At 48.4% G+C, this 12,775-nt stretch overlaps 3 protein-coding genes across 5 annotated transcripts; 1 reads left to right on the top strand and 2 right to left on the bottom strand.

The window, feature by feature from the left end:
• Positions 1–154: 154 nt before the first annotated feature.
• LOC112881562 lies at positions 155–679 on the bottom strand. Its single transcript, XM_025946306.1, has one exon. The coding sequence runs from the start codon at positions 669–671 to the stop codon at positions 504–506; it is 168 nt and encodes a 55-aa protein (XP_025802091.1). The 5' UTR covers positions 672–679; the 3' UTR covers positions 155–503.
• A 3,828-nt stretch (positions 680–4,507) lies between these two features.
• LOC112881767 (probable cinnamyl alcohol dehydrogenase 6) lies at positions 4,508–6,242 on the top strand. The gene is made up of 3 exons (XM_025946627.1): positions 4,508–4,663; positions 4,739–5,520; positions 5,613–6,242. Exons 1-3 carry the CDS (start codon positions 4,569–4,571, stop codon positions 5,813–5,815), a joined length of 1,080 nt encoding a protein of 359 aa, XP_025802412.1. The 5' UTR covers positions 4,508–4,568; the 3' UTR covers positions 5,816–6,242.
• Positions 6,243–8,521: 2,279 nt separating this feature from the next.
• On the bottom strand, positions 8,522–11,982 carry LOC112879735 (pentatricopeptide repeat-containing protein At2g03880, mitochondrial-like). Of its 3 annotated transcripts, none has more exons than XM_025944112.1 (3): positions 9,021–11,982; positions 8,871–8,921; positions 8,522–8,784 (listed from the first exon to the last, which is right to left on the bottom strand). In XM_025944112.1, exon 1 carries the CDS (start codon positions 11,819–11,821, stop codon positions 9,641–9,643), a length of 2,181 nt encoding a protein of 726 aa, XP_025799897.1. In that variant the 5' UTR covers positions 11,822–11,982; the 3' UTR covers positions 8,522–8,784; positions 8,871–8,921; positions 9,021–9,640. The 3 variants fall into 3 exon arrangements, with proteins under 3 accessions (XP_025799897.1, XP_025799896.1, XP_025799894.1); XM_025944111.1 differs by having other exon boundaries at positions 8,871–9,301; positions 9,416–11,982; XM_025944109.1 differs by having other exon boundaries at positions 8,871–9,094; positions 9,416–11,982.
• Between the last annotated feature and the right edge of the window lie 793 nt (positions 11,983–12,775).

The following is a 12,775-nucleotide window of genomic DNA, read 5'->3' as shown; positions in this document are numbered from 1 at the left end:
TCATGTCCTCACTAAACTGTTCTTGCGATGGTATGCCAAAACCCAAAAGTCTCATGAACTTCTGCTCGGTTTGTCTGAGTTCGGCTGATTTTTCTTACTCTAGATGGTGGGCGGGCAAAAGAGTCATTTTAGGAGCAAACGAACATTCCCTCTATTTTGAGTGACAGGTCCAGGAAAACTACAATTTAAGAAAACAAAGCAAATCTAAACATATCAGTGCATCCCATGTTAGGATGCGAGATTATCCAACGCCACACTTCAACTGCAGAGTTCAGTGTATTTCCCCGGCACAGGAACATGACCGAAGGGGAGTGCTCGTTTCATGGTCTAAACAGACCAAAATTTTTTACAGGAACTCAATGCCACAACTAACCAAGATAATACACCATAGTCCATAACCTGTCGATCACCAAAACTGCCCTCGCCAATTCAAAAATGTTCCGTATCACGTTAGCTGTACTTCACTTTCCCAGGGCATAGCAGAGAAGACCAATGTAGAAGGATCAATCATCGTCTTTCTTCGGCTTCCGGTAGGTTTCCTCGATGTGCTTTGCCAGGAAAACATAGGTGTTGAACAGCTTCTTGACGTTTGGAACGTTGTAGTTCTGAGCTATATAGACACCGCATCCCATTCCCACCAAGAGAGTAAAGCTGCCCCTGAATAACCCCATTGAGACGAAACCTGGAAACAAGAATAAAACGGTTATATCCCAAAACTTGATTAGCAAAATATAAATGATTAACAGAAAGCAAAACACAACTGTAAATGGTTGTGATCACACAGCATGAGCAGCCTATTTGTAGCAGAAGGTGCCACAACTGTAAACTCATTTTGCAAGGGCACCAAATTTGTACTCTCAAACAAAAGGTATGCAAACTACAGCTGCTAGGCAAAAAATACAGTTCATTATCAAAACCAAACCTTACAACTGAAACTTTGAAAAATTCTTAGGAAAGATTGCCTACATAAACAGACAAGAAGTGCACTAATAACGTCCATCTTGCAAGGGCACCAAATTTGTACTCTCGAAGCAAACTAGAGCTGCTAGGGAAAAATATATTTCATTATCACAAGCAACTTTTACAACTGAAGTCTTGAAGAAATCTTAGGAAAGATGGACTACATAAACAGACAATAAGTGCTTATCTCTCAAATCAGCTAGATTCAGGACAGAAGTACAATAGTTCAACCTTTTCCTACTTACAGCATATCACAATCAAAAGGAAGAACACTTGGATCTACAGTCGAGGTTTTCAACATGGATAGACAAGCTAACTCTGTAACAGTTAGCCGCATGGTAACTCTTCATTTTGGACAGACAGTCAAGATCATGCTAACTTAAGATATGTGATCAAGATCATGGGTTAAACTGTCATCCAATAATGTGTTTAATGTAGAAAGACAACGTCATGTTAACTCTTAGAACATAAGGCCTCAGCACTATGATGAAATCCATCAGGATCTCAAAAGAAAACAATGCATGGAGGTGATGACCAAATCAAATGGATGGATTTCATTAGAGCATTGACAGTACATGAATCCATGACTAAAAAGAAAATTCCTTCAAATAACTTACACAGTTTTTTGCACTAATTAGACAGAAGAGTATAAAAGAGTGATTTGGACTTCATTGTTCACAGTAGATAACCCCAAACAAAATTAAGTTAAAGTGAAATCAGTCCAATTAGTTAAGGCTTTCTTGCCAACAAAAGAAATCTATGGATGAATCTCCAGTCCTTGCTGAGGTTGTCAAACTTGAGGTGGTGCTTTGGTGGAAGGTGGCAGGACGCCCTTCGGCAGCACTTGCAGAGATGCAGATTAGCAAGCAAGTCTGCTTTTGGGGCAGCCGGGAATGATTAAGTGGCAGCACGGTTTCATGACTAAATCTTCATTATGTGGAAAGAGTGTTCATCTACTGCCACCATGGATAAGTGGAAATTAAATGAGAACTGCCCATCATGGTGGAGTTGGATTTCAAATGTTTGGGATCCTAAACAAACACCATCATGCCATGTCCATAAGTAAGTGTGATGCTGTAATCCCGATAAAATTCCATGTTGTGACTTCGATACAGCTACTTTCTACCGCCAAAACAAGGATCATTCTAAGCTTGGTTCAACAAAAGGACCAGCATATAAGTACCCAAAAATAAATAGATGAGGTATTCACAAAGCCAGCCAATACTAGGTTCTCATGATTCAGCAAAGGTAGCAGTGCTGAAACATGTGCCACGAAAAAGACCAACCGACCTCTAAATCCCCCCAAATCGCAACAAGAGCCGACTGATCTCTATCGTCTCAGCTCCGCTTCAGTCAATTCGATGCTGAACATTAAAAAGTTGAACCCCCCCCCCCCCACCCCCACCCCCAAGTTTTCTAGGAAATAAACTGCAGACGAGGAGGAATAGCCTAATCAAGCCGTGCAGGAATGAACTGGATTTCTAGGGCATCACGCAGGTCACTCATCCACAACTAACTGAACAGGGAGCAAGAACGAGAAGATTCGGAACTTCCAGGACTAAACCAAACCCCTACCGTCAGAGCAAGCTTGGATTACTCACCGACAGAGAGGGCCGATCTAGGTCAGCGCGGACGGATCCCCGCGCCGCGCAAGCCCAGCACCAGCGGAGGGCGGGGAAGAGGGTGAGGGCGATGCCTCTCGACCGGGCGAGGCTTCGGCGGGAGCGGAACGGGGCTGGGGACGCTTCGTCGCCGGCGAGGCGACGGCGAGGCGCAACTGATTCGGACGGCGGTTCGAACCGATGGTGGGGTTAGTTATCGCTTTGGCGACAATAACACGAAACGGCGTGGGAACCAGGCCACGAGTGGGCCGGTTTGCTGAACACAGATGGGCGTAAAAGTGCATACGACAGATGTGGATCGAATTGGGCCGAGTCGTTGAAGGTCGTTCGTTGATCTGCCAGCAAACAAGGAGCCGCCAAAGCTATCTAGCTTGCTTCCGGAAGCCCATTTCTTCCGGGGACTCCGGTGTTTGAGCTGTGAGCCGCACGATTTTCTTCTCCGCCGCTCGCTCGGACTGGGACCGGACGGAGGAGCGGCCGTCGGCGAGGGGTGGGAGGTAGGAGGAGCGGTTGATGGCACGGCCGGCGGTTGGGGTGGTGATTCAGGTCGGCGGGGTTAGGATTTTAACTTCCGAGGCTCCAATAACTATCGATCTTAGAGGAGAAGATCGGCAGCGGCGGCAGGCATAATAGTTATCGCTTATGGAGCGAACATTGAACCTGCGGACAGCAAACTAACACATAACAGGAGTAGCTGCACTCGTGAAGGTTATGTCTTACGGTATCCTCTAGGCTTCTAAGGATTGATAGCAAAATATTTAGCGATCCCCAACACGTGCAATCCAATGGTATTAATCTGAGACAGACTGACATTGCTCAAAAGTTTATAAACAAGCTTTAAAGTCTATAAACTAAAGCTAAATGTTCAGTTCATGTAGTCAGTACTCACTAGTTCGTTCATAAGTGAGAAAGTAACAAGCTGTGAAAATCCGATCAAGACGTGGTAAGAAAAAATAAGCGAAGTCACGAACAATAATTACTTCCTTCGTTTTAAAATATAGATTATCGTTTTGGCAAATCTAAATGCATAAATTTTACAATGTATATAGATATACATTGTGTCTAGATTCATAGAAAAATTATACATCTAAATTTGTTAAAACAACCTACAATTTAAAACAGCGGGAGTAAATCGGAAAACTCCGCTAGCTCATTGGTAACTGCTACGTTTGTACCTAAATGACCACCGCGTCGAACTCGCAGTCAATGTTCAACTCATCTGAAATCAACGGGGAAAAGACATGTAAATGACTAAGAACTTGTGACCGGAACTACTCCGAGAGTCAGCTGTACATGTCTTAATCAAGACCGAGGACCACGGAGGTTACCGAGTTTCTTCTAATAGTTTGGATCCACGTACGCGTACCCATTTGTGTGTCCCCGCTGAGTTCTGACCGAGCCAAACCGTGTGGCCATGGTCACTCAAGTCAAGGTCAGGTCAGTCTCGTTCGTAGCTTTCCTTCCCACTGGTGACCGGCCGCTGACGCCTGTTCCATTAACAAACTGAAGGGCCTGACTTGGTTCGGTGGCCGGCGATCAATTCTTTTTGTTGGTCTAGCTTCTTCACATATAATGAAAGTTGCGAGACATGAGACCATCAGCCCACTTTCATGGTCTTTTCGATTGATTTGTTCACAGTTTTCTTATTGTGTACTAGCTAGTCAGTCAAGCATGCTCAAGTGTACTAGCTCTAATTTTTGTTGAAAATAACGTGGCAACAACCTACAAAGAGACACCCGGCCGCGTAGTGCAATGACATGGAAATTGTTACGTTATGCAACGACTACTCATAATGTAGATTATATGTCATAAAAAGCTCGAGATTAATTAAGGCACTAAGAAGAAAGCGGCAGATCACCCGTCACCCGCGTGCTTCGACCTTTAAATAACTCGTGGCTACTGAAGCTTTAGCCACAGCCATCTCAAGAAGCTAGCTCTTTCTCTGTCCGCCTCTCTCGCTCCTTCAGAACAACGCAGACCAGAGTCATGGAGGTGACACCAAACCACACTCAGACCGTGACCGGGTGGGCGGCCATGGACGAAGGATCCGGCAAGGTTGAGCCCTTCATCTTCAAGAGAAGGTATGCTTATCCACGTATACAATGGCACAGGATATTCAATTCAACTACACCAGTTTCTGTGGTACTGTTCGGCAGGGAGAATGGCGTGGACGACGTGACTATCAAGGTGCAGTACTGCGGCATGTGCCACACCGATCTCCATTTCATCCAAAACGACTGGGGCATCACCATGTACCCCGTCGTCCCCGGCCACGAGATCACCGGCGTCGTCACCAAGGTCGGCGCCAACGTCTCCGGCTTCGAGGTCGGCGACCGTGTCGGCGTGGGGTGCATCTCCGCGTCGTGCCTCGACTGCGAGCACTGCCGCCGCTCCGAGGAGAACTACTGTGACAAGGTCACGCTCACCTACAACGGCGTCTTCTGGGACGGCACCGTCACGTACGGCGGCTACTCGAGCGTGCTCGTGGCGGACAAGCGCTTCGTGGTGCGGATCCCGGACAACCTGCCGCTGGACGCGGCGGCGCCGCTGCTGTGCGCGGGCATCACGGTGTACAGCCCGATGAAGCGGCACGGCATGCTGCGGTCCGGCGGGAGCCTCGGCGTCGTCGGGCTGGGCGGGCTCGGCCACGTCGCGGTCAAGTTCGGCAAGGCGTTCGGCCTCCGCGTCGCCGTCATCAGCACGTCGCCGGCCAAGGAGCGGGAGGCCAGGGAGCGCCTCAAGGCCGACGACTTCATTGTCAGCACCAACCAGAAACAGATGCAGGCCATGACCAGAAGCCTCGACTACATCATCGACACTGTCTCGGCCAAGCATTCGCTGGGTCCAATCTTGGAGCTGCTTAAGGTGAACGGCAAGCTAGTGCTCGTCGCGGCGCCGGACCAGCCCGTCGAGCTTCCTTCTTTCCCTCTCATATTTGGTGAGCATTTCGTTCATCTATCTTATTTGGTGAGCTTCGTATAGGTGTAGTGACACAACTAAATTTTGGTGGTTTTCTCATGATGCCTGCAGGGAAGAGGACCGTGAGTGGGAGCATGACGGGAGGGCTGAAGGAGACGCAGGAGATGCTGGACCTGTGCGGCGAGCACAACATCACCTGCGACATCGAGCTCGTCTCGACGGACAGGATCAACGAGGCGCTGGCACGGATGGCGCGCAACGACGTCCGATACCGCTTCGTGATCAACATCGGGGGCAATTCATCAAAGCTCTAGTTGGTGTTTGCTGTGCCTGTGCTGTGTCATCAGCAGCAGCATACCACTGCAGTAAAAGTCAGTTCGTGGCTACTTAGCTTGCAGCGGAGTGCAGCGGCCAGTTCTGCATGGCATCGGCTGGTTGGCATGGAACATCGTTGGGGACGACAGAGCTTGCGATTGCTTGTCGGCTTCTTCTTAGGTGGGCTGCTTGTCGGCTTCTTCTTAGGTAGTGGTGGTGCGGCATGGTGATGTTGGGTGGAGTCGAGTTGAGTTGCGCAATTGCGTTGATGTCGCAATTGAATCGGTTGTCGTTGAGTCGAATTCGAGAGGAGTTGTGCAGTCGTGTTTGGCTGGTGGTGTTGTTGTTGCTTGTTGTGGCGCCCAGTCTTGTTCCTCCTTTTTAATATAATCGGCAGCTTTTCTGCATGGTTCGTTAAAAAAAAAAGTTAGTTGAGAAGAGCAGTGTTTGGTGTAGCCGCGTGATGATGTGCGCCACGTTGGACGGACGGCTTCATTGTTCGCGCGGTGGTAGTATATTCCATGCCGGTTTGTTATACGTTTACATCTGTAGGATGGCACGAGGCGGTAAGCAATCATACTGTGCCAATGCTTAGAGCAAATAAATGCAAACTTTGTTGTTTTCAACTTATTGTTGGAAGGATAATGTCTCCACATGAATCCACTGGGATATTGTTATCTATCAATCATCTACCGGCTCGCTTTTGTTGGATGGATGTTATCAGGCCCACAGGACACAGATGCTGTGGGGACGATTATCTATATTCTTCGTTGCGGATCCGGTATGGCTAGTTTGTTATCTGTGGGCCTATTAGTTGTTTGTTATGTCTGGGGCATGTTGAATGGATTGATTTTTACGGGCTTACATTTCTGGCAGTCGTTCCAGCCTTGTTCGTGCCAGCTAAAGTACAAACAAAGGTCAAAAGATATAACAATAAATAAAAAAGTTACACGCGATTTTTTAGCCTGACAACTAAAATATAGAGAAAACAACAAATAAAAAGTTACATGTAAATTATTAGGCTAACAACAAAAATATAGATAAAAAGAATAGATAAAAAGTTGCATGTAATTTTTGTTGACACAACCTGCAAAAATCCAATGCCCCATCTGGATCTACCAAAGTAGTTAACAAGACAGAGGAGAGGAAGGGGTAGAAAGTAGTACCAGGAGGCTGGGAACCTGATGATGCAGGCCGGAGATGGATAGACAGGAGCCTGTGCACTCCGCCTGCTGGCCACCGCCGGCATACCGGCGGAACGCCTCGATCTGGTTCTCACGGTTAGAATCTTGTGACCTTGGCATGTGTTTGGTTCAAGAGTTCAAGTGGGTTGGATTAGATCGAATCTGTTTTTGGAGGTGTTTGGTTTAAAAACGAGGTGAATTGAATCCATCCCTGAAAAGAAATATTCCTCTATAATGCGGGTCGGAGTGGTCCGCCCAAATCGAGGGGACCACCCCGAGCCACTTCGATGCCGTCCCAGTTCCGTCTCTCGTGCGGCCGGCATGAGCGAGCAGGCGAGGCACGCGGCGGGGCTAGTGGGAGCTCGCGGCCAGCACGAGCTCGCGGCCAGTGGCGGCGACGTACGGCGTGGTCGGCATTACGCGGCGCTCGCGGCGGCTGGCCGGGTGAGCGCGCGCGGCGGGGGCGGCGAGGAGCCTGTGCGGCTGGTGGAGGAGAATGGATCTCAGGCGGCTCCAGCAAAGGGATGAGCCAGAGGAGGCTCTAGGAAGGGAATGAGCACACGAAAAAAATAAAAAACAAAAGAGGATGACAGGTGGGTTATACGGATGCTAACGTGTGAAATCAGCATGTATACCATCCCTCCAAATCCGTCTAACCAAACAAAAAATTAGATTGAACCCCTCCCACTAACCAAACACTATATGGGTTGGACCCAACTCATCCCCAACTTGACTAACCAAGATTTTTTTTCTCAAATAAGTCCACTTATAAAAAGATATGATACAAATCAGTTTCGCGCCGTGATGAGAAGATGCACCTAACGTAACTAACTAGGAGTGTGCCCGTGCTCTACAGTGCTATAAATATGAGATGGGGAATACCCTCTGTAACCCTAACCCTAATCAGTTAATTTACTTTCTCTATTTTATTTACATATCGTATTAGATTTATCTTAACTTAAATTTTACCAACTTTGACCAAATTTATAGAAAATAATAATAATATTATTATAATATCAAATTTATTTTATTAAATCCACTATGAAATATACGTCGATAGTGTATAAATTGGATAGTACAGATATTACTATATTTTATCAAAATTAGCTAAGTTTAAGACAAATCTAATATAATATATAAATAAAAATGGAGGGAGTAGCAGTTAGCTTAAACACGATCAATTAGAGCCTGGAGGAGTCGAAAGACCGACGACTACGACCGGAGGCCGTTCATCGACTTTCAGATCATCGATCTTCATCAACTAGGACTAGAAGTTCCTAATCTGGTCTGCGTTCGAACCTGCCCCATAAGGAAAGTGCGGGCCCCTTCTGACGGCTCGTCGACTGGGCTGTACCACGCGTCCGTCTGGGTCGGAGTCCCCAGGCCAACCCGGCCCAGCCCAACACTGTCAGAGAGATGAGAGACGGGCGCGTAGCCTAACCGGGCTGCCGCACATTTCCAGTCCATTCCTCCGTCAATACACACGTACACACAAATTCACACGATGATTTTAATCGCACGTGCACTTCAATTCTTGGACTCATACAGCATTAGAGAAAAGTCGGGGACATGGTTCATACAACGTATTCACCCCTAGGTACATCATACAGTAGATACTAGTACATCGCTAGTGCTGGGCTAAGCTTCATTCAGCTCATCCAGATCGAGCCCACTGATGATGCAACGGATCGAGCAGCTTCAGTTCATCCAGATGAGCTTCAAGCTCTTACCTTTTGATTTCCCCCAGACGGTAGGAGGTTCCCCTTTAGCTGGTGAGCATCTCCCTGCATGAGAAAAATCACAAGGCAAATAGCCGCGGTGCTACAAAGTTATTGAAGAGCTTGAAGCAGTCGCTGCGAAGATAGCATACCAGCTTGAACCTCAGTGTTTCCAGAAGCAAGCCAGTTTCCTTCTCTGATGGCTGAAAACGAAAGCGAAAGGCCATTGCGCTATTCGATCCAGAAAATCTGAGCCCGTCATCCAAACTGTGCAACCTCAATCTTGTCAAGAGCCTTGTTACCTGAGCAGCCTTGTCGTGATCACAACCTCTGATCCTCTTAAGTTTCTGCCCTCTGTCTCTCAAGCTCTTTCTGGCTGCAAAATTTCAAATCTAAATGAGTGGCAGCAAGACGGCAAGACTTACTCTATAGCCCCACAAAAGGTGAACAGAGGCATGCTGACAACATAATGGCTCAAGAAGACAGCTAGACACGCCCTGTAGCTGTAGCAAGCAACTAAGTCATCTGGGTCCATGACAAATAGCTTGGTGCAAGGAAAGCTCGACATGTAAAGTGGACACAGCTGGACAAAACAAAAGGTAACAAAACAGGTAATTGTTGAAATGGAAATCAAGCCAGATAAGCAAGTGATCCACACAAAGCGAGGAGAACTCAAATGTTCAGAAACAATACAGACCTGCCCCTTCGGCGAATGATGGTGCACCGAAGCTCTCAGCAAAATCTTATATCGAGCTAGGCAGCTAGCTGAAGATGTAGATATCATGACTCACGAGATATCTTAAAGGCATGCACTATTAATCAAACTTTGCTCCTTTTGTCAATTGCTAGCTCTACGAGTTGCGCACAAGTGCAGATAAAGTACAGCCTAAAATTTGTCACCAGAATAATTAGAGCAAAACCTTCACCAGAAATCTTCACAAGAGCAACTACCAGACTTGAAATGATGAAACCGATACAAGTCTCGAACAACTATCTCGCGATCCACGGCTCGGCTTATATACTTGATTGCCTCATGGCAGTCCTCGCAAACACGCAGATTCTTGAAGATTCGAAGTGGCATCCCAATCGGGGTGCTGATGATCCCAAATGCAATGGCAAGCCTCTCACTATGGAACTTCAGAGTTGTTTCTCTCTGTTCTTCCTCAACATCATGTACCACAAGATCAGTTCTACTTGTGTACCCCATTTCCTTCAGCCTCTCCATCAGCTTCTCCAAGTAAGCATAAATTTCAACCGATCTCGGGTGTGCCATGTCCCCTGCAATAAATGTATGCACAGCATTCTTCAGATGGATCCAAGATTGGCCTGGCTGCTTCCTGACTTTCCTTTTTTGCATTGAACTTCTAAGCTTCAAAGTGTCAAGCCATTTGCTGTTGGTGGCATACATGTTAGACATCAGAACATATGATCCATCATCACATTGTCCTAGTTGAACCAACTTTTCAGAAGCCAATTCTGCATACTCCATGTGCTTGTGAAGTCGACAGGCTGACAGCAATGTCTTCCAAACAATAGCTTCATGGCTGATGTTATTTTCCTCAATGAAATTCTTTGCCTTGTCAAGTAGTCCAGCTCGACCATAAAGATCAACCATGCAATTGTAGTGCTCAGTACCTGGAACAATTCCATACTCTTCTTGCATAAGCTTGAAGTAGTGATCTCCTTCACTGACCAATCCACTATGGCTACAAGCTGACAGAACAGCGACAAGGGTTATCTCATTTGGTGTAATCTTTTCCTCTTCCATTCTGTTGAAGATCTCTATAGACATTGCTCCTTGCCCGTAGGATGCATATGAGCAAATCATTGTAGTCCAGAGAGTAACGTTCTTGGCCTCAACGCTGTCGAATATCCTGCAAGCATCCTCAAGGCTGCCACACTTTGAATACATGTCAACAATGGCAGATGCCAATGGCGTGTCAAATCTGTGGCCCAGCCTCTCGACAAGTCCGTGCACTTGCCTGCCTTGCTCAACCATTCCTGCATTTGCACACGCTGCAGCTACACTGGTGAGAATGAACGGCTCCGCAGGAACTCCTTCACGTTGCATCCTGCGGAAGAACTCAATAGCTTCCTCCTCCCTGCCATTCTGGACATACCCGGCGACCATCGTGCTCCATGCAAATTTCACGTCTCCTGTGGACCGCGACCAGCGATCAAAGATTGACAAAGCAGCCTTCATTTCACCACATTTGCAGTACATATCCATGAGAGAGCTGCAGACAAATGCGTCGTCCTCCAGCGCAGCCATCACTACACGACCATGGAGCTGCCGGCCCAGGTCCATCAATGACAGCATCCCGGCCAAGGAAAACGCTGTGGAGTACGTATAGTGATTGAATACAACCCCAGCTCGCACCATTAGCTGCAGACGATCCAACGCCTCAGCAGCACGCCCGTTCCGCATAAGGCCGCTGATGATCGTGTTCCAGCTCGAAATGTCCCGCAACGGCGACTGATCGAACAACCGCATGGCCCCCAGAACGTCCCCGCCCTGCAGACACGCACTGAGCACGATGTTCCAGGAGACTGCGTCCTTCTCCGCCATCGCCCCGAACGCCCGCCTGGCGCGGTCGTGGTGGCCGCACTTGGCGTACATGTCGAGGACCGCGTTGCAGAGCACCACGTCCTGGCGCACGCCGCTCCGCAGCATCCACCCGTGCACGCGCCTGCCGGACTCCACGTCGCCGAGCCCCGCGCAGCACCGGAGGACACCCGCGAGGACGAAGGCGTTGGGCGCGGCCGCGCCGCCTCCGCCCAGCATCTCCGCGAACGCGCGCATGCCGTCCGCGTGCCTGCCTCCGCGCGCACAGCCGGAGATGATCGCCGTCCACGCCGGCAGGCTCCTCGTAGGCGTTCCGTCGAACGCCCCGCGCGCGCCGTGGAAGCCACGGGCTCTGAACAGGCAGGCCATAACAGAGCCGTGCGCGCGCTCCCGGGGCGTCCCAGACAAGGCTGATTCCTTCGCCCTTCCGAGGAGGTCACGGGCCCGCGGCAGGAGCCCGGCGGAGGAGGGAGAGGAGAAACTCGGCGGCGGCGAGAGCAGCGCGGCCGCGGCGCCATTCCTCGCCGCGCGGGCCATCAGCGAACGCGCCTCAGGGCGTTCCCCGCGCCGTAGACGAGGTAGGGCGGCATTTCCACCGGTTTCCAACAGCGGCCGCACCTCCGCAGCTTCACGCACGGCCGCCGGCGTCGCGCCGCCTTGGTGAGAATTTTCTTTTGTTCTCAGAAGCGAAGGGGACAATGTGCGGCGAAGTGCGCTCGGATTGAGGGGGTTATGTGCAAAATGGTAATCCCATCTTTGCCTCCGTTTTCGGCCTGCAAACTGGGGCAGAGGATAGGCCATGCCCACCCCTTGCATTCCCAATTTCCCATAATTCCCTCATTGACTTTTTCAGTACTTGTTTTTCACGTCATCATATGAGTAGCATTTTTCCATGAATAACTTGCTGACCGACTATCTTTCGTTTGCCAGCTTCATTGTCTGTCCTTTCTGAAGCTTGAGCCAAGCTCGGCCACAGCTTGCAGTCGACTTGGGCATGGCCAAATCTTGCAAATGTAACCAGACTTGCGCATCGACCAAGAGAAAACAAGATCCGTATTATGGTCAAATTTTGGCTAGGTGCCTTATGCCTCTGAACCAAACATGCCTTTGAAACTTGGCAGATCTTAGGCCTTGTTTAAATCCCTTCCAACTTCCAAATTTTTACACTCTCTCTCCATCACATCAATTTTGGGACACATGCATGGAGCAGTAAATGTATGTAAAAAAAATAACTAATTGCACAGTTTAATTGTACATCACGAGACGAATCTTTTAAGCCTAGTTAGTCCATGATTAGATAAAATTTGTCAAATACAAACGAAAATACTACAGTACCAAAAAGTACCAAAAATTATAAATATTTGCGATCTAAACGGGACCTCATTCTAGAGCACTTGGTGCCGAGCCGCAACCGGTCGGGTTTCCTTAAGCTATGGAGCAGCTGATCCATGTTACAGGGCAAAAAGGTACCTGCAGAGCTGCTATAAGAAA

Source organism: Panicum hallii, chromosome 2 (assembly GCF_002211085.1).
Source record: "Panicum hallii strain FIL2 chromosome 2, PHallii_v3.1, whole genome shotgun sequence".
Classification (NCBI taxonomy): Eukaryota; Viridiplantae; Streptophyta; class Magnoliopsida; order Poales; family Poaceae; genus Panicum; species Panicum hallii.
The sequence above is the reverse complement of the archived record's forward strand: the minus strand, read 5'-3'. Positions and strand labels throughout refer to the sequence as shown.

Bases quoted from the DNA above. Each gene is read 5' to 3' on its own strand.
- LOC112881562 (XM_025946306.1), bottom strand. From the start codon at position 671: ATGGGGTTATTCAGGGGCAGCTTTACTCTCTTGGTGGGAATGGGATGC.
- LOC112881767 (XM_025946627.1), top strand. From the start codon at position 4,569: ATGGAGGTGACACCAAACCACACTCAGACCGTGACCGGGTGGGCGGCC. The intron at 4,664-4,738 runs GTATGCTTATCC...ACTGTTCGGCAG, and splicing joins CCCTTCATCTTCAAGAGAAG to GGAGAATGGCGTGGACGACG. The intron at 5,521-5,612 runs GTGAGCATTTCG...TGATGCCTGCAG, and splicing joins TTCTTTCCCTCTCATATTTG to GGAAGAGGACCGTGAGTGGG.
- LOC112879735 (XM_025944112.1), bottom strand. From the start codon at position 11,821: ATGGCCCGCGCGGCGAGGAATGGCGCCGCGGCCGCGCTGCTCTCGCCG.